Below are 19971 nucleotides of genomic sequence, written 5' to 3'. Positions count from 1 at the left end.
TACAATCGTCGTGATTGTAGACATATATATCTACAGTTTGACATTTTATGTCTACAATCACAACAACTGTAGACATTAATGTCTACATTCACCACAACTGTAGACATTAATGTCTACATTCACCACAACTGGTAGACAATGAAGTCTATAATTTGAACAACTTCTATCATGTAATGTATTCAAGACGTAAAAAAGACATAATTTTATCATATAAGTCGTCATTCAAACTCCAAAACAGAGTAAATACACTCCAAGTTCCAAAAAGACATTAAATACACATTCAAAGGCGTACACTCAGCCGGAATTTGAGAAGTACATGTGTATGTTGGACTCTGAAAATCCGGAAATAATTCATCCATTCCTCTCCGACAAAGGAACTGGACTGCTGCATGTAGTCTGGTTGTGACCAAATTCTCCACACCGCGAACACTTCCTACGAATAGGCTCTTCCCCTTGAGAAGGTATACGTCTCTTCTTCGGTCTACCGGCGGCACGTGCTCTGTGTGTTGGAGGCTGAATTACAAAATTTGCGACCTCAGGGGGAATAGTCCACGTCTGAATATTACCATGGGGATGGTGGACACCTGCATAACTTGCCCTCCAATACTCTGCAGTATAGTAAGGCGAAATATATCCCTCAACCGCAAGGTTACGATGTCCACATGCAGCAATACCATGAGCACATATGAAACTGTCAAGTTGAAATTCCCGACACGAGCATGTTTTTTCGTGCAAATTGACAGCCCACGTGTTTCCATCTCTGTCACCTATCTCAAACTCGAGGAATGATGATGGCCTCACCTAGAATAAAAGAATAATTAGAGTAAGTCATGTACGTGTAGACATATAACTAAAATTGTAGACGTAGATGTCTATAAATACCTGTAACTGTAGACTTCAATGTCATTGTAGACATCAATGTCTATAGTTTTATACAAATTGTGGACATCAATGTATATAATCACCACCAATTGTAGACATACGTCATCTACAATCACTGCTAATTGTAAACATAAATGTCTACAATCATCACAGTTGTAGATGACGTATGTCTACAGTTAGAACACAATACTGAATAAAATACAAAAAGATCAACATACCGGCATTCCACAAGCTGCAGCATAGTTTGTCTCTAGTTTCTTCTGGGCCTCTTTGGTCAATAACGTTGTTGTTTTTGTTGCCAACTCTGTACGTTCGTGATACCATCCTAGACTTCTTTCTCGCAACCAGTCGAACAACTTAGAAATAGGAAACTCTCTAGGCTTAACGTTGAACGCATTCAATGATTCCACGTTGTTGTTCGTCATGATATCGTACCTGTTTTCACGAAAACAAGATCATGCCCACCTTTGATACCCAACCTCCTTCTCCAGGTATGGGCGTATTTCTGGATTTTCAGAGTCCAACATATACATGTACTTCTCAAATTCGTCTGAGTGTACGCCTTTGCTGCGGCGTAAAATTTCCACTTTACTTGCTTTGTTATGCTCCCTTTGAATGTGGTCTTCAAGTTACCAAGCAAATGATGTACGCAAAAACCGTGTTCACGGGTTGGATACACCTCCTTGACTGCATTAACTATTCCTTGGTGCCTATCAGATACAATTACCGTATGCTCCCTATCCCCAATAGCGTCCTTCACCTTTCTCAAGAAGTAAATCCAAGTCTCATTAGATTCATTAGAACCATGAAAGAAGGCGAGTGAAAATATTTGTTCATTTCCGTCCATGGCACACGCTGTATACAAAGTTCATTTGTAATAGTTCTTCAAGAAAGTTGCATCAACAATGATAATAGGCCTGCAATACTTCCAACCCCTCCTCCACGGGCTAAGTGACATGAAGAAGCTAACGAACTGATTATTCGACCCCGTAGTGACAAGGTCAAAGAGAGAACCTGGATTTTTAGTCTCGATCATGTACATCAACTTAGGTAGGAACGCGTAGGACTCTGCTTCGGTGCCGTAAAGGGACTTAAGAGCTTTTCCTCTCGACCGCCACGCTTTTTTGTATGACATACGAACTCCATAATCCATTTGCATGTAATTAATGATCTCATTTGGTTTACACAATCCCAACGTCGGATCTATGCACTTGTGCTTCACAACCTCTCCCACTACTTTGGATGTGGCTTGAGGATGATATCTTTGTCTTTCATTTATAGGACAAATATGTTCACTCTCAAAACTGAATAAGAAAATTCCAAATTAAACATTACTTTCAATTTATATGTATAATTGTAATAAAAAATCTCATAAACTGTAGACTTATAAGTCTACAATTAACGATAATTGTAGAGATATATGTCTACAGTTTCAGTAACTGTGTACTTATAATATCTACAATTGTTGTCAATTATAGAATTGCAAGTCTACAATTTATGTAAACTGTAGACTTGCATGTCTACAGTTGGAGTAGTTTGTAGACATGTAAACTAACAATTATTCTATTATGGCAACCTAATAATTACCTTTTAATCCTAAAAATCGGAGAGCTGGGAATTCTAACTGCTCGAACACTCCATTTACAATGCTCTCCCGGACAAACTACATGGAGACATTCTTTAGATGAATACTTTGTCCGAAACGTACAGTGTTTGTTAATGGCATACAAACTCAATTGTTTTTGCAACACCAATTTGCTAGCATACATTCCATGAAGCTTGAGTGTCACAGGGGAATTGATATCCAGCACTTGCTCATCGCTACTTGGATGAGGAGGAGGAGGATGAGCGGACTGCCTACGTGGAGGAGGCGGAGGATGGGACTCTCTATGCGGAGGAGGCGGAGGATGGGACTCTCTACATGGAGGAGGCGGAGGAGGGGATTCTCTACGTGGAGGAGGCGGAGTAGGAGGAGTCTGTCTAGGTGGTCGAGGAGGGGATTCTCTACATTCTTCCGTTGCATCGTAGAAAGTATTCATGTCCTCAAGTCCATGCGTTGGCTCAACCGTGTTAGGAGTTGATCTAAATCCTGGAGAAACTACGCTTTCCCATGCTGCCTCATGCCCTTCCCGTGGCTCTTCAGATATTTCCAAAATCATATGAAATCTTCCGACGTCAAGTATCGTTTTCCTCAAATACAAATAAGCTTTCAATTGACCGTTGTCTTTAATCTCAACAGGTTTACATGCACCGTCAATCAAGTACTTCAAACCGATCCTGTGAGTTGATGGGGAAAGGCCAAGCTCCGCGAACAAAATCTGCATCAAACTAGGGTAGTTCACCGAAGACGACACCATAATACCCAAATTTCCTCCCTCGACGTATACTGTGGGTTCGACCCATGTACCACTGTGTTTCAAAAATATATATATTTCGGACATTCCTGCATAGGAGAAACGCATATCTGATTTTGTTATTATCATGTATGAAAAAAATTAAATGTCTACAATGAAAATATTTGTAGAAATGTATATCTACAATTACACCAATGAAGTGTAATTGTAGATATACTGTCTACAATTATTGTAATTGTAGATATACTGTCTACAACTGTAGACATACAGGTCTACACCTTCAGCTGTTGTAGACTAATACGTCTACAACAACGGAAGTTGTAGACCTATATGTCTACAATTACAACATGTCTACAGTCTACAATTTTAGAGACTGTAGACATGTATGTCTACAATTCAAGAACGCGAAAAACAATGAAGAACAACACACAAACAAACCCAGCAACAAACAACACAGAGACGGCGGGTAATGGCAGCAACAAACCCAGAACGACACAGACCTAAAACCCAGACAAACGCACGAAAACAAAGATGAACGACGAAAAAGAAGCTTTCTTTTAAGATGCACGATAATGACGTTGAACAAACATGAATCCGAAACCCATAAACTCAAAAACCCCACGACGATGAACGAAAGCCCAGAAACAAAAAGAGAGGAGAGAAGACGACGAAGACGATGAACGAAAGAAGCTTACTTTTAGACGAGGACGAGGTGGCCGGAGAGCTGAGCTTCACTTCATAGACACGCAGCTCATGGAGGATCATGACAGGGAGATGAAACGTCCTTCACACGCAGAGAAAAAAAAAAGAGAGGAGAGAGAGAGCTGTACATGACACAATAAACAAGACCGTATGAGAAGTCTTATACAACAAGTTTTGGTTTGGGGGTTTGAATGAACAAAATTACAAATTCAAGGGCAAACCCGGTATCAAACTATTATCTCTCCTCAAAACACTACTAAAAGTGTCCAAAAACAAGGTACCCTATATTTTGGTCCAAATAATTGAAAACACTACTACATCCGGCCATTTCCCACAAAATATTGGAACTTGCTGGGCTGGATCAGGCAGATGGCACTATGTAGTGGGTTAGTGAGGAACGGGCTGAGCAGAAACATCCATACGACCCCTAATCCATATATTATATATAGCGCTGTATTTGAAATCGAAATCGAGTAATCCTTTCTTCAATCTCGTCTGAACTCCATGTTTGGCTCTGGTTTCGTTTGTTCTTCAAGGTGAGGCGTGAGAGTTCGTGGATTGGATCGTCGGAGCTCGTGCTCTTCGACGAGGTAGGAAACCTCGAAACTTGCATCCTCTATGTCCGATTTAGGTTTTGGAAATTAGGAATTTCGATTCTCTTTTTGTATTCCGTGGATTAATGGTTGTAGGACTTGGTTTGTGATTTACTTGGTTTGAATTTGTTTTTTAGGTTTCAATATCTGAAAACTGTTCCTGTGTAGCGGAATTAGGGTTTTAATTTGGGGGTTTTCATGTTGTTGTTGAAGCTTGAATCTTTTAATTGGTGACCGGGTCTTGGTTTTTTTTAATATTGAATTGATGAATTACATGTTCAATTTTTTTATTCCTTTCTTGAATTGAGTTTTTGGCCGAATTTGGTTTGAAATTGTGTTTGCTCGAATATTTGCTGGAATTAGGATTCCGATTCTGGTTATTGTTGTTCATTCTGTGGTGAATTGGTTTGTTCTTGGAATTGTAGAGTTAGTCAGAAAATTCTTAGTGGAACTAGGATTGAAATTGTTTATACTCGATTTCATATTTGATGCTGAACTGATTTGCCAACAGGATTTTGATTGTCTTTTTTTTAAAAAACTGATGTGCTCTTGTTGAGTTCCATATATAAAGCGCCGTGATCGAAATCGAAATCAAAATCGAGTGATCTGAGAGAGAATGTCGTGCTCGAAGTGTCGGTCACCGGCGTTAATCCGCGACGACGACACCGGTCAGCAAGTGTGCTCGTCGTGCGGTCTCCTCCAAGAATTCGACAGCTTCGAAGCCCACTTCGGCGGAATCAGCGGTGCCCCCGAGGGCACTTTCGTCCGCCTCGGCACCGCCGGCTCGGGAACGGTCCTCTCGTACCGCACCAAGAAGCTTCTCGACGCTCGCTCCCTCATCGACGACGTGGCGCTCCGCCTCGGCCTCTCCGCCGCCAAGTCCGCCCAGATCAGAGCCACCGCGTCGGAGATCACCGCCGGCGAGTTCGGCGCCGGACGCTGGTTCACCGTCTTCGTCGCCGCCTGCGCCTACGTCGTCATGAGGGCCGAGTCGAAGCCGCTCCTCGTCTCCGAAGCCTCCTCCGTGGCCGGCTGCGACGACCACGAGCTCGGCCGCATGGTCGAGCGAGTCGTCCGATTCCTCGACCTCCGAGCCTCCTCGAGCTACCCGGAGCTCGACGTGGTCGCGCTCTTCGAGCGAGCGCTCAGAGACTCTCCGAGCCTCTCCGGCGGAGACTCCGAGAGGATGAGGAAGCAGGGCGTGTTTCTCGTCGAGTTTATGGTCAAGCGGTGGTTGACCACCGGACGGAGGCCGGCTCCGGTGGTGGCGGCGGCGCTGGCGCTGGTCGGAGAGGCGAACGGGATCGAGAGCGCCGGGATCGAAGCCGCAGCGAGCGAGCTCCGAGCGAACCTTCACACGTGCAAGAAAAGATACAGAGAGCTCTGCGATGCTCTGGTGAAAATCGCTCAGAAGCTCCCGTGGGGGAGCAATGTGACAGTCAAGAACATCACGAAGAACGCGCCTCTCGTCATCCACTTCATGGAGAAGAAGAAGAGCTCCTCCGATATCCCGCGTGGCGGCACGTCGGATCTCGAAAGCCTCGGCCTCGAACTCGACGAGGCGGTTCGAGATTGCCTCAGGAAGGACGTCGGGTACGGCGAGATCAGGACCAGCGAATCGAGGTACTTTGACGTCCTCGGAAGTGAGTGCTCGTCGGCGCTGGCGGTTCTGTCGCCGGAGGCAGCGGAGGAGGAGGTTTTGCCGCCGGCGCTCGTGGCGGGTCGGGAGGCTTGTGAGAAGAGGAGAGAGAGGATCGAGGCGGCGAAGAGGCGGATCGAGATGATCGCTGCGAGGCCGTCCAAGAAGAATAAGAAGAAGAGGAGATTCGAGGGAGACATTGATTGGGAAGACATGATTGTGGAGGCTCTTCTTCTTCACGGCGTAAGGGAAGATGATATCTTGACGGGTCATTATAACGCCTTGATGGGATTGCATGTCTTGTAGATATATATATATTTACTCTTGTCATTGGATTACACGGGATTAAAGTGAAATAGTGATTTATGTAGGTGGTTTGAGAGGTTATAAGTGTTACTTACTGTCCCTTTCGAGTTTGGAACGTTATAAGCTGTCAAATCTATGATTCTTTTTGCTGAAGAAGTATCTAAATTCTTCTCATTTTTCTTTTATTAATTGAAATATATGAGAGGCTCACGTGCTTAATTGAAATCGAAATGCAGCCGACTTTATTTTGGATTTTCATAGATGTTCTTTACTTTATTATTAATAGTACGTTTGTATCTTAAAAAAAAAATTAATCAAATATGACCCTTCTAAGACTTCATGTTGACTTTATTAAGAAATAAATCATAAGAGGTTAAAAATACTCTTGATGTAAAAATATTACTATGAATTCAAAATAAAAAAAAAAACTATAAAATATATGATCATATCAAGTGTTTCTTGTTCACAAACTGTATAATTCTTTTTTCTGGTTAATGCTTCATCGCTTCTTATGATTAGTTTGGTGTTCCAAATTCTGCCTCTTTTGTAGAGAAACACAGATGATTTCCCTTGATAGAAGAAGGGATGATTAGTCTCTGACACTTGGATTAATAATCCTTATTTGAAACATTAATTTTATTTTAATTTGAAATCCACCATAACACTTGGATATGGCGAGCTTTGAGCCCGCCTCGTGGCATGTCTTCACGATCGCTCCTTTCTTCTCCGTTTCAATGAATTCCTTCTCTTCTAATATGTTTAAATCTTTTTACTGGGCTTAGATTTGGAGCTATTTGTAAAGACATCATAGTTTGCATGAGACAAGTTAGGTGGAGAATCCAAAGAGGATGAGCCTCCAAGATTCTGAATTTGTATATCATACTTTTATCTTCAGCCTTAACAATACATGCATGTTTCTAGAGCTTCTCCAATAGCTTTGGCAACAATATAATTGTCTCAATGGTTCCTGTTTTGGAGCGTGCACAAGATGCTCTAGCTATAGTCTTACCATGTGATGTAATTCACAAGGGAAATCGATTTTGTTCATAGAGGCTTTTATTCAGAGCTGTGAGCTTGTGACAACAATGTGTTGATCTAAGAATAAAACTATCATTCAAGTATGAGTACTGATCTATATTTATCTTGTACTTTGGTATTTACTAACATAAAATTTATATTTATTTTTCATCTTATATTGTTGATTTGTGTTATACGCAGAGCAAAGCCGCAGAATCGATTTGTAAGCACTACGTTCATACGTAGTTTTTGAGAGAGGAAGGTTTATATTCTTATCTAAATGTATATATATCTGTCGGATGGTTAGCATTGGGAATGACTTTTGTATGAGAAGGGACTGAAAGCATGAACTAAGAAACATAACTAAGTCGTGAAAATCTTAGCTCCAAATTTTTCTCTACAAAATTATTGTTCTCTATTGCCTTAGTGGGTTTAAGAGCGTGACAAAAGCAAGCTCTTTGACCGTCTAAGGTTTGTGTATATATGTCATTGGAAAAGAAAAAAAAAATCTGAAAAATATATAGGTGATTCTCGTTGATCAATTTTCCTGCGTGTAAATCGACCTAATGCTAGATTAATTACAAAACCTATATATTCATTTAACACTGTATAAGCCGTTTTTCAACAATCTGTCGCATAATTGGATTAAAAAAAAATACTATTGTAACTTAATCGTACTTATTGTTATCATAAACTTGTAACAATTTGATTAGTAGATGGATTCCAAGTTTCAACTAATATAAAAAGAACTATAGGGCCATAAAAAAAGGCAGACAAGAAGTTACTTTGCAATTAGAACACTAGTACAATTAATAGCATCAGGTGCAACAAAAGTCGCACCTGAAAGCATCATCGTCGCACCTGAAAGTATCATCAGGTGCGACTTTAGATGCGACAAAGTCGCATCTGAAAGTGCGCACCTGATGATTTTAGGTGCGACTTGTCGCACCTGAAAGTCATCACTATCAGGTGCGACATTTTAGGTGCGACTAGTCGCACCAAACTTCGCATCTAAATATCCCTCAAAATAAGAAATTAAAGCGTGAATTATAGTATCAGATGCGACTAGTCGCATCTGATACTTTCGCGGGAAGAGTATCAGATGCGACTAGTCGCATCTGATAGCAATTCCCCGCGAAATATTTGGCGGGTGTTAGTACAATCAGATGCGACTAGTCGCATCTGATACTCTTCCCGCGAAAGTATCAGATGCGACTAGTCGCATCTGATTGTCTGTAGTTATTTTTTTAAAAATGCTGATTCTAATAGAATCAGCCTATTAAATATATAAAAATTATAATTTAAAAAATTAATTAAATAATTTTTTTGTTAAATTAAATAAATAATTTGAATAATATTAATTAGAATAATTATATAAATAATTTAATAGAAATTCTAATATTAAATTCATAAAATTTGATAATTTACATTCAATAAATTAAAAAAATTACAATTTATTCTTTTTGTTTCCCTTTTTCATTCGAAGTCTGCCAATTCTGGAATGCACGGCCTCCTCTTCCGCCAGATCTTGCTCGTGCGCCTTGGCGGCCTGATGCGCTGCCGCTCGAACGATGTCGCTGAAATTCTACCGAACCTGGCGTCTGATCAACATTTGGCATTGAAGCGGATGGCGGCGTCTGAACATTCGGCATTGAAGCGGATGCCGGCGTCTGAACATTCGGCATTGAAGCTGATGGCGGCGTCGTCCCAGGGTGCATCATCGCGGGGGACGTCTGCATGGGAGACGGATGCTGCTGTGTGTAGGCAAAGAACTGTCGCTGAAACGCCTCCATCTGAGCTTGTTGTGCGGCCAACGCTGCTTGTAGCTCGCTAATCACTGGATCTGGAACGCGCGTCGATGAAGAACCTGAGGACGAGCTGTCGTCCTGAGCCTGAGCCAAGAGATACGAGGATCTCGGGATCGAGTGACCTATCCCGACATACCAATCTCGACGTTGCCCGAGAACATTATCCATCGCGTACTGCTCCGCCTGGTCTATGTCAAACATTTGGCCTGACTCCGCTGCTTGTCGCTGCATATCCTCGACTTGAGTCATAATTCGCGCCTTCAAACATATGTTAAAAAAATTATTAAGATTATCGAAACTTGATTATTAAGTAATTAACACAAGTAACTTACAAATGCTTGTTGCGCCCAAGCTGTCGTCCAATTGCCTTGATCATCTTGATGTTTTTTCTCCCACGTGTTTAACGCCGAGGCCAAAGTCCCATCTTCCCTACTCTGCAGTTCTTATGAAAATATGAGTAATGTATTTATTGCAAAAAAAAAATTACAAAATTAGAATAAACTTACGTTCAAATGTCGATGAGCCAAAAAAGAAATCGACCCTTGTGTGGACTTCGTTTTCTTGTTCTTTGAATTGTCTCTGTTGCGAGTAGACTTTTTCTGCACATATTAAATTGCGTTATAATTCGATTTCATAGAAGATAACATAATTTTTTGAATTATACATTACATTTCAATCGTCAGTTGCGAACTCATCTATCACCTTCTCCCAATCGTCTTTTTGATATCCTTTTGGGATTTCTTTCTTGGCGACATTCATTTGCCCACAACATTTTCCTAAGAAAGTCCCTGATAATCTAGACTTTTGGTTGCGCCTCATACGCTTTGCATCGCGAATGATAGTCTGGTCAATCTGATGACGATAGCAATCCGCCGGAAGCAGCTCCTCGGTCTCATCATCCTTGTACACGAAAGTGTACTCGGAATGAAGTGCGCTCAGAATATTGCCCAACATCTGGGGCGTCACTTCGTTCCAATCACGAAGTGTGACCGGGATATGGACTTTCACCAAAGCGCCGACGCGGTTGTTGAATACTCCTACCTTTTTTATTGTTTTTCTTACGTCCTGGTAGAAAGTTTGGTTAATTGGGTCGTACCTAACAACTTTCGCACCGGGTACCCCATGCGCTGCTTTTGCCGAAGTAGACCCGGTTGTTGGTCCCCTTGTTTTCTTAGGACCTTGGGAACCCGGTGTCTCTAGCGGAGACTCATCTCCACCTGCTCCTGAACGGTGTAGCGGAGACTCATCTCCACTTGCTCCACCTGCATCTGACATCCTGTAAGATGTGAACAATATTAGTAAATAAATATTAGTTTTCTGTTTAAAAAAAACGTGGACGGCACCACGGATTTTATTATTAACAAACCTCACATATGGCGGAGGAAAACCGTGGTTACATTATATAGTAAATAAACATACAAAAAAGACATTAATCATTCATCATCATCTATGCCTATAATGTTAATATCATCTTCTATATCGACATCAACATCTTCTCCCTCAAAAACGACATGTCTCTCATTTTCATCATCGTCAACGACAGTCACTAACTCAGCTTCATCGATTTCGTGTCGATGATTCAAACGCTCGATGTTTGACAACTCTATAGTCAATGGGATCGAGGCTGAGTTGGAGGGGTCAACTTCAGGAATGTCCCAAATCCCTCGATGATTGCATTCCTGGACGATTTCCCAGTCGCCGCCTTTAATAAGATCTTCGATGTAAAAAACTTGTTTCACTTGAGTCGCGAGTACGTACGGCTCCTCTTTAAACCACTGTTTCGCAGTATAAGCACTCGTTTCTCCAGTAGTCTTATCGGTGTGCACTAGTCGGTTTGCATGATACTTGTCACCGTACCAAATGCATTTGAACATACAACACTACAGTTGTGCCTATAGTTCACGACGATGACGTCTTCCATTCGACCATAGTAAGTGAAATCATCCACAAGTACACATACACCGCTATTTTGAGTGACTCGTTGATTATCGCGACGACGAGTGATGAACTTCACGCCATTTACAAAGCAGCTCGGATATTGATAGGCGACTTGAAGGGAACCGATAGAAAGCGAATAGAGCTCGTCAGACACGTCAGAACCACTAGCTTTCATATCAAAAATCTGATTACGAAAGAAAGCATTGATTAGCACTTGTGCGTTTATCAAAAAATTGCATTGATATTGTGTTATTACCTTCTTCTCAAACCAAATTTTGAACCTCTTTCTATGCTCCGCTTCAATATCGCAAACTCTAGATTCGCTCAAGAAATCCAAATGCTCGCTGTTATTAAAAACATTACTTCAATAGCAATATATAAAAAAGAATGAATTGAAACACATTCCCAACGATAACTTACGTCAAATATGGATCCACTTCAGGACAGTTGGTATAGATGTACCACTCCGCATTCTCTTTCTGTTCATCGTTTAATACTATCGGTTTCATCATCCCATAAGGCACACACATCTCGGATCGAAAAACAGAGAGCTCTTGCACTTGAACTTCATCTACACTTTTTTTATCTTCAAGATACCTTGCAACGAACGTTAGAGCTTCTTCTACAACATAAGCTTCCGCAATAGAGCCTTCTGGTCTAGCTCTATTTTTGACAAAATGTTTTAACGTCCCAACGTATCTCTCAAATGGGTACATCCACCGCATATGCACCGGACCGCCATACAACGCTTCATCTGGTAGATGAATCGCCACGTGAATCATGATCGTGAAAAAAGCTGGTGGAAATATCATCTCAAGCTTACACAAGATCTCGATGATAGACTCTTGCGCATTTTCAAGATCTTCTACTCTCAAGGTTCTCGAACTTATCAGCTTGAAAAAGTTGCAAAGCTCGGAGATCGTCTGATGTATTTCTTTTGGCACAAAAGGACGAATACCAACAGCCAACAACCTCTGCAAGATCACGTGGCAATCATGCGACTTCAAACCTGTGAGTTTTCCATCAGCAGTCACATTTTTCTTCAAATTCCCAGCGACCCCATCTGGAAATTTGACAGATTGGAGGAACTCGGTAAATCGCTGCCTCTGAACAAGGGTTAAGGTGTACGATGCTCGCGGTTTGTACCACGAATCCCCTTGTTTTTTCAAGTGGAGAGCGGTCTTGATGCCCAAGTCCATCAAATCAAACCTCGCCTTATCTGTGTCGTAGTTCTTCTTTTCTAAGCTGAGCAAGGCTCCGAGAAGATTCTCGCACACGTTCTTCTCTATGTGCATGAAGTCCATGTTATGCTTCAACTCCAAATCTGACCAGTACGGCAACTCGTAAAAGATGCTTTTCTTGGCCCAATTTAGTTCGCACTCGGCTCGCTTTCGTTTTCTGCCCACGGAGCCAACATGTTTGCCAGTTGTCGTGCAAGAGACACTAGCCAACTGAGCGAGTATGTCTTGCGGAGTCAACTTCTCGGGTTTACTGCGTTTCTCGTGGCGATCCTTGTAGTGATCGGTGCTTTTTCTCAATCGGTGACGCATACGCAAGAATCGACGATGGTCGTAGTAGACGATCATGTTTCTGACTTTCAAAGACGGCGTGTCAAGGTTGCACGTCGGGCAAGCGAGATACCATTGGCCACTCCATCCCGATAAATAGGATCGAGCTGAAAAATCGTTAATCGTCCAAAGTAGCGCGGCACGCAATCGAAACACTTCATCGTTGGCTCCATCTCGAACGCGGAATCCGGTCTCCCACAGTTCTTTCAGCTCTTCGACAATTAGCTGCAAAAATACGTCCATGTCCTTTCCTGGTGAGTGAGGCCCCGGGATCAAAAGCGTCAGCATCAAGTACTCTTTCTTCATGCATAACCAAGGCGGCAAGTTGTACGCAGTTAGTACCACAGGCCACATGTTGTACGATAAACTCATTTCTCCGAACGGATTGAATCCATCCGCAGCTAGTCCAAGCCGCACGTTTCGAGGCTCTGCAGCAAAGCCTGGGTATCTCTCGTCCAGGTTTTTCCACGTCGTACCATCCGCAGGATGTCGTAGAACACCAACTTCCCTGACGCGATCTCTTTCGTGCCACTGCATCAAAAGCGACGTGTGTCGAGACGCGTACAACCGCTTCAATCGATCTTTCAAGGGAAAATATCGCAAAATCTTTTGCGGTATCATTTTCCCAGTTGGCTTCCATCTGCTCTCGTTGCATACTGGGCACACATCGACTTCCGCGAGATCTTTTCGAAATAGGACACAATCGTTAATACACGCATCGATCATCTCGTATCCCATGCCAAAACGCTTCAGCTTCGCCTTTGCCTCGTAATGCTTCTCCGGAATTCGATTACCAGCTGGATGAGACTTCTTCAAGAGCTGCAAGAGTTCTGTAAAAGACTTGTTCGTCCAATGGTTCGTGACTTTGAGGTGCATCAATGAAACCAAGAACGACAAAGAAGAAAACTCTTTGCATCCAGGGTACAATTCTGCTTCCAACTCGGCGAAGAGGTCTTCCACTTGCTCCTCTGCACGCACCTCGCTCTGGGTCGGCTCCGTAGCATCGTCGAAATCCTCGTGATCCCTGATATCCTCCACAGCACCGTGCAATCCTCCTATTCCTCTCTGATCTGTTCCTCCGATGGAATCTTCTTCATGAGGAAGGACGACATGCTCGAGCTCGCCGTGATGATACCATTTTGTTTAGCCTGGGGTAAACCCCTTGTTCAACAAATGATTCCTGACAACCCCGATGTCGTGCCATCTCACGTTGTTGCAAGGTTTGCAAGGACACCGATATTTGCCAATTTCGTTAGGGAATCTTCTTGCAGCGCGAATAAACTCGTTAACACCGGTTTTGTACTGCAATGTCACCCAATCATTCTCCGTGATCCAATCTCTACTTGGATTGGACATTTCGCTGAATGAGAGCGAGAAATGAAAGTTTGGAAGAGTTATTGATAAAGGACGACGGAGATCAAAATGAAAGAGAGATTATGAATTCTATGTTATTTTGAGCTCGGATTGAATAAGTTGGGAGGTTTTAAACTAATTAATTCGAAACTCTACCGAAATTTCGGCAGAGTTTCCCCTATTATACTGACAAACCAAAAACCTGCAAAATTATTTAAAAACATACACAAACCATCCAGAACTATCCTATAAATTAGCTCAGCCCTAAACCGAACCTCCGTGGTTCGATCACAACATTTATAAATGAAAAATCGAAATAAACAAAATATCACAAACTATCAAACATGTCACAAACTATCAAAGCATGTCACAAAACTATTTTTCTTATTTAAATTACAATTTAATTACATGTTAAATCAACTACACAAACTTATCACAAATTAATTAACTAATTATAAACTAAGCAACATAAATGTAATTATTAAACTAATTACAATTTTTAGGTAATAATTTACTTACAATTAATCTAAATTAATTAAAAGCAAAAAATTTAAAAATGTCACAAACTATATATCAAAACATGTCAAAAAACAACTAAAACTTAATTTTAACCTAATATAAACTAATCACATTATTAAACTTAATTATCAAAATCAAACTTATTTTAACCATATATCATTTTAATACTAACTAATTTACAATCAATTATCAAAATTAATTATCAAATTACTAAACATGTTAAATTAATTATCAAATTAATACTAATTAAGTTACACATTATTATTAACTTACATATTTCACATTAATTAACTAACCTAACATATTATATATATACACTAACCTAACATATTATATATATACACTAACCTAACTAACTAATATATACACTAACCTAGGACGGCCGGCTGGGGACTCGGGGACAGCGGCTCGGAGGCTGGGACTCGGGGACAGAGGCTCGGTGTGGCTGGGACTCGGAGGCAGCGGGGCCGGGGCTGAGCGCACGGTGAGGTCCGGAGGCACGAGACGACGGCTGTGAGTTTAAACCGAGTTAGAGAGAGCGAGGCAGAGAGGGAGCGAGGCAGAGAGGGAGTGAGAGAGAGAAATACCGAGTGAGAGAGAGAGTCGGTGGTGACTCGGAGGCAGCGGGGCCGGGGCTGAGCGCACGGCGAGGTCCGGAGGCACGAGACGACGTACGGCTGTGAGTTTAAACCGAGCTGTGAGAGAGCGAGGCAGAGAGGGAGCGAGGCAGAGAGGGAGTGAGAGAGAGAAATACCGAGTGAGAGAGAGAGGCAGTGGTGACTGGCGAGGTCCGGTGGCCAGGTACGGGTACGTGGCGTGGTGGTCGGCGAAGGAAGAGGCCGAGAAGAGAGGGACGGAGGAGATGGAGCAGCGACAGCGGCGGAGCTCGGTGTGGCTGGGACTCGGAGGCAGCGGAACTTGAGACTCGGCGGCGGAGCTCGGTGTGGCTGGGACTCGGCGGAGCTCGGTGTGGTGGTCCGGTGGTGGTCGGCGAAGTGTTCTTAGGCGAAGGAATAGTCGGAGAAGAGAGGGACAGAGGAGATGGATGTGGGCTAATGAGTTTACAACCGGAGAAGAAGAGAAGTTCGCAGGGAGAGAGAGAGCGTTTTTTTTTTAACAGAGTTTGAGCGGCTGGAGAAGAAAGGATCGCGACCTGAGTTTTTAAACAAAACCCTAATAATCAGGTGCGACAGAATCGCACCTGATTATTCTTCATATGCGACTAGTCGCATCTGATGAGTTATCAGGTGCGACTAGTCGCACCTGATTATAAAAATAAAAAATAAAAATTTCATTCGGCACGTCAGACTAATGAAATAAAAGAGGGGGAGATGAGGCCCGCTCAAAAATTTCAAACTATCTGATGCGACAGAGTCGCACCTGAAAGTTTCAACATATTTTCAGGTGCGACTAGTCGCATCGGATTGTCAAAATCAAAAGACAATTTGAGCGAATTTTTTCGGCTTCTGATTGACTATCAGATGCGACTAGTCGCACCTGAAAGTTATTTAGATGCGACTTTTAGGTGCGACTAGTCGCAACTGATAGTCTTGCGCATCAGAAAATCAATTTTGTAGTAGTGGAAGTGAATACCTAATCTTACGAGAGTCCTTGTTGGATTTTATGGCAATAGTGACAAAAACATATTTTAAATTGATCACAGTTACATATTGAGGTGTAACCAAGTAACTTACTCATTACAATATATAATTAGTCCGACGTGGTGAATCAATCATGAATACATAAATGGCATTTATGTCATATAATATGCTTGACCAAAGCATTCGGGTCTTTATATATGTATATATACATATATACACAGGCCTGTATATACATATATATGTATGTATATATATATATATAATCTTGATATGATAGTTACGATATTCCAGTTGGCCCGCGAAAGATATTACCTTTGAATCTTCAGGCAATCGCTACGCACTTTCCAAAAGTCACCGGGTCCGGTATTTGTCGCTTCAAAGCAAGTTGAGCAAAAGAAATATTCTATGTATATGCATATATCCTGGTAATATCCATAACCTATATATAATGAATGATAACATATTATATATATTTATACAGACCGGTGATAGAAATTGTGTGGGGGACTGCTATTATTGCAAATATAATATTATTCTATCTTATCCAGCTTCAATTAATTCCATTCCAAGCATAATTGAAAGAAAACAGCGAGAGAGACAGAGAGATATAGAGAAGATGTTTCTCTATATATTGTAAGATCAAACACCAAAATATATATCGCTTCAAGTCAGTTTTGAAAAAGAATTACGAACCAAGCCAAGGGCTTCCTATTAGTACGATAAATACTATACGCCTCCAAAAATGAGTACGGTGAGAACTCGTAATAATCGATCGATCTTATTTCGTGATTCGTAATATACATTATGTAATTAATACTCTGATTTATTATATATTTGCAGATGATAGACTTGATAGTGCACATGGACTGCTCAGGGTGCGAGAGCAAGATTAAGAAAGCACTTCAAAAATTAAAAGGTAAACATCAATAAAGGGAATGTCATGGTGTGTTATACATCATGATTTAAAGCGATCATATTGTTTTTCTTATGATATTTGAAAAGAAATTGAAAATTCATACTTGTGAGGGTGTGAGAAATCAAAATTTGTAAGAGTTACACATGGTATTTATATCAAAATTTTGTAAGAGTGGTATGGTTAACCAAAAATAAATAAGTTGAATTAAATTAAGTGAAATTGTAGCGTCTTAAAAATAATATATTTTGTCCATAATTTTTTTTTTTTTTTTGTATATATACACATTTTCTTTAGTCGTATATTGAATATTTCGATATATATTACGTACTTTCAATATGATCACAGCAAGAAACTATATATGGTTTATAATTAAGTTAAAGCATGTTTATGGATATGTTACATATGTATATGTATATATATACTACGTACCAGGAGTGGATGACGTGGCGGTGGATATTAACATGCAAAAAGTGTCGGTGAGTGGATGGGCAGAGCAAGAGAAGATCTTGAAGACGATCAGAAAAACCGGACGGAGGGCTGATTTGTGGCCCTACACGGCGGAGAGTCAACACAACGCCACCGTAATCACTGACCTTCACTACCATCACCAACATGACACGTCATCATCGTCATCAACACTATTCACGGCCTTTGACGCTCCGGCTATGTCCTACAACTACCTCACTTCTGATCACACTTCCGATTCTACCCTCTACGATGATCTCAGGCCTTACTCCACGCTTGTCGATGACCAAGCCACCGTGCTTTTCAGCGACGACAATGCTCATGCTTGTTCTATAATGTGATTTATATATTATATAAGTTGTATAGCTTCTACTTCTACTTTCTATTCCATGTACCGTGGTTGTTACTTGCCTTTGAATTTCATTTTGGCTCTATAGTTATATATAGTCATATAAAAATCTGAAATCCTAGGTATTAATTAGCCACTAATTCTATTAACACACAATTAATTAACAAACACTAGTACAAAAATGGGCTTCGAAGTCACCCATATAACGTCATTGGCACATTAGAGCGACGCTTTACTTTTTTTTTTTTGCGTTTAAAATTGACATGGCATCTTTAGGAATGTGCCACGTGTACGAATCTCGGCGTCACTATGTGCACAACCGACGCCACCTTTTTTAATCCCGCCAAAATGGGATTTTGCGTCGCTCTTATAATATTTAACGCTATATGATAGATGAGGATGATTCTGGTGACAACATGTGGCGGGGCATCATTCAATTTATAAGTGATGCAATAAGTTGGTGTGCATCACCTGTTTTGTAAGTGATGCAATAAGTAAAAAAACATCACTTATATTTGTAAGTGATGCAATAAGTAAAAGATGTGTGATGCTTTTGAGAAATTTTATATATAATAATATATAAATAATTCTCTCTCAGAAAGGCGAAAATTAGTGATCAATTAATTATAATTAATCAAGCATTGTCTATTAAGCAATTTAAATTTGTAAGAGATGTGCTTATAAATTTCTTAAATTTCTCTCTTTCTTTGTAGTTAAATTTTTTTTTTAATTATTTTGATTGAATTTATTCAGTAATAATTTCAAAACATAATATATTATATATATATATATATATATATATATATATATATATATATTCTAAACTTTTCAAAACCTAAAAATCAATAAATAAAAAAATGAAGACTTAAATTTAAAATCAATTGTAAAAAATATTCATCAATTATTAAGTTATATAGTCACACGATTATAGTGAATTGAGATCTAGCCAACCTTTGATTAATTTCTTGTAAATAGCCAAATTAACTTATTAACACATTAGTAAAAGACTTATTTAATTAACTCAGCTAAACATGTAAAAAATGTAATTAATAGGTTATCACGTATGCAAGTTGGATAATTACAAAGTATTTACCAAAGGTTGGCTAATTTACAATTCTCATAGTTTAGGTGGCTACGTAGCCAATTTTTTTTGTATATTAAATCAATTATAACCATTCAGAAAATGGAAAAAAAAAATAAAAATAAAAAAAGCATTAAAGCAATTTATTATTTAAAACGTGTCGCATGTGAGATGCTTGTATCTTCGAATTCCTTATTTTCATAGATCTTCACAATTTTGATTCTTAAAAGCTTAAATTGAGGACAATCTTGTTCTTGAATCTAAAGAAATATAACATCTAATTTTTCACAAATGCCGCCTAGAAACTGTGACGACATTATTAAAAAAAAATAATCATAATCTAAATTATAACCCAAATTCTCAAATTATAATATATTATAAATATAAGATTGGTTCTTTCTAATAACTGTGAAAATGTATCATATATATAACCCCAATTACTCGCTTTTCGGTCATAGAACATCCCAATTACTCGTTGCTCGCTTATAAATATCTCAATTGGACTACTATCTTTAATATCACTTGAAGTCAATAGATGATTGTCTTTCTCTGTTTTGCTTTTCTCATCTTGGATTCAATGTATTTATCTCTAAGCCTCTCAAATGGTCACTAATGTTGAGAGAAAAATAATTTAGTGATTATGAAAATAACATATAAATAATTAAAACTCTATCAATAGAAATTTACCTTAAAGATTAAGCAAAGCTCACGTCAAGAAAAAAAAATTGAAAAAAAATATTGATTGTCACGCTCAGTGATTAACGGCACCAAGAGAAGACCAATGAGCGGTGAGTGAGTGGTCAAACACACTTTCAACAGATTCGGTGGTAAGTGAAGACCAATGGACCATTTTTTTTTAAATGGCAATCAGATACAAAAT

General features: G+C 40.1%; 2 protein-coding genes and 1 pseudogene across 3 annotated transcripts; 2 read left to right on the top strand and 1 right to left on the bottom strand.

The window, feature by feature from the left end:
* Positions 1-351: 351 nt before the first annotated feature.
* Positions 352-2921, bottom strand: LOC149406648 (uncharacterized). Its single transcript, XM_089617243.1, has 6 exons — positions 2470-2921; positions 1897-2186; positions 1362-1737; positions 1101-1317; positions 984-1052; positions 352-801 (listed from the first exon to the last, which is right to left on the bottom strand). Exons 1-6 carry the CDS (start codon positions 2919-2921, stop codon positions 352-354), a joined length of 1854 nt encoding a protein of 617 aa, XP_089473369.1.
* A 1381-nt stretch (positions 2922-4302) lies between these two features.
* LOC149406647 (plant-specific TFIIB-related protein PTF2 pseudogene) lies at positions 4303-6640 on the top strand (annotated as a pseudogene). The gene is made up of 2 exons (XR_016295581.1): positions 4303-4528; positions 5103-6640. The product of XR_016295581.1 is annotated as a plant-specific TFIIB-related protein PTF2 pseudogene (transcript).
* A 10130-nt stretch (positions 6641-16770) lies between these two features.
* On the top strand, positions 16771-18067 carry LOC149406646 (heavy metal-associated isoprenylated plant protein 28-like). The gene is made up of 3 exons (XM_089627873.1): positions 16771-17031; positions 17121-17196; positions 17629-18067. Exons 1-3 carry the CDS (start codon positions 17023-17025, stop codon positions 18000-18002), a joined length of 459 nt encoding a protein of 152 aa, XP_089483999.1. The 5' UTR covers positions 16771-17022; the 3' UTR covers positions 18003-18067.
* Positions 18068-19971: the final 1904 nt, after the last annotated feature.

The sequence above is a fragment of the Urtica dioica genome, chromosome 1 (assembly GCF_054948205.1).
Source record: "Urtica dioica subsp. dioica isolate 48M chromosome 1, U.dioica_male_clone48M_v1_H2, whole genome shotgun sequence".
NCBI classification, from domain to species: Eukaryota; Viridiplantae; Streptophyta; class Magnoliopsida; order Rosales; family Urticaceae; genus Urtica; species Urtica dioica.
This window is presented reverse-complemented; position numbering and strand designations above follow the sequence as displayed.

Excerpts from the sequence above, each read along its gene's own strand:
- LOC149406646 (XM_089627873.1), top strand. Across the intron at positions 17,197-17,628 it reads AGCACTTCAAAAATTAAAAG|GAGTGGATGACGTGGCGGTG; the intron begins GTAAACATCAAT and ends ACTACGTACCAG.
- LOC149406648 (XM_089617243.1), bottom strand. The coding sequence starts at position 2,921 with ATGAATACTTTCTACGATGCAACGGAAGAATGTAGAGAATCCCCTCCT. Across the intron at positions 2,187-2,469 it reads CCGATTTTTAGGATTAAAAG|TTTTGAGAGTGAACATATTT; the intron begins GTAATTATTAGG and ends TTTCTTATTCAG. Across the intron at positions 1,053-1,100 it reads CTGCAGCTTGTGGAATGCCG|ACATACGTCATCTACAACTG; the intron begins GTATGTTGATCT and ends TTCTAACTGTAG.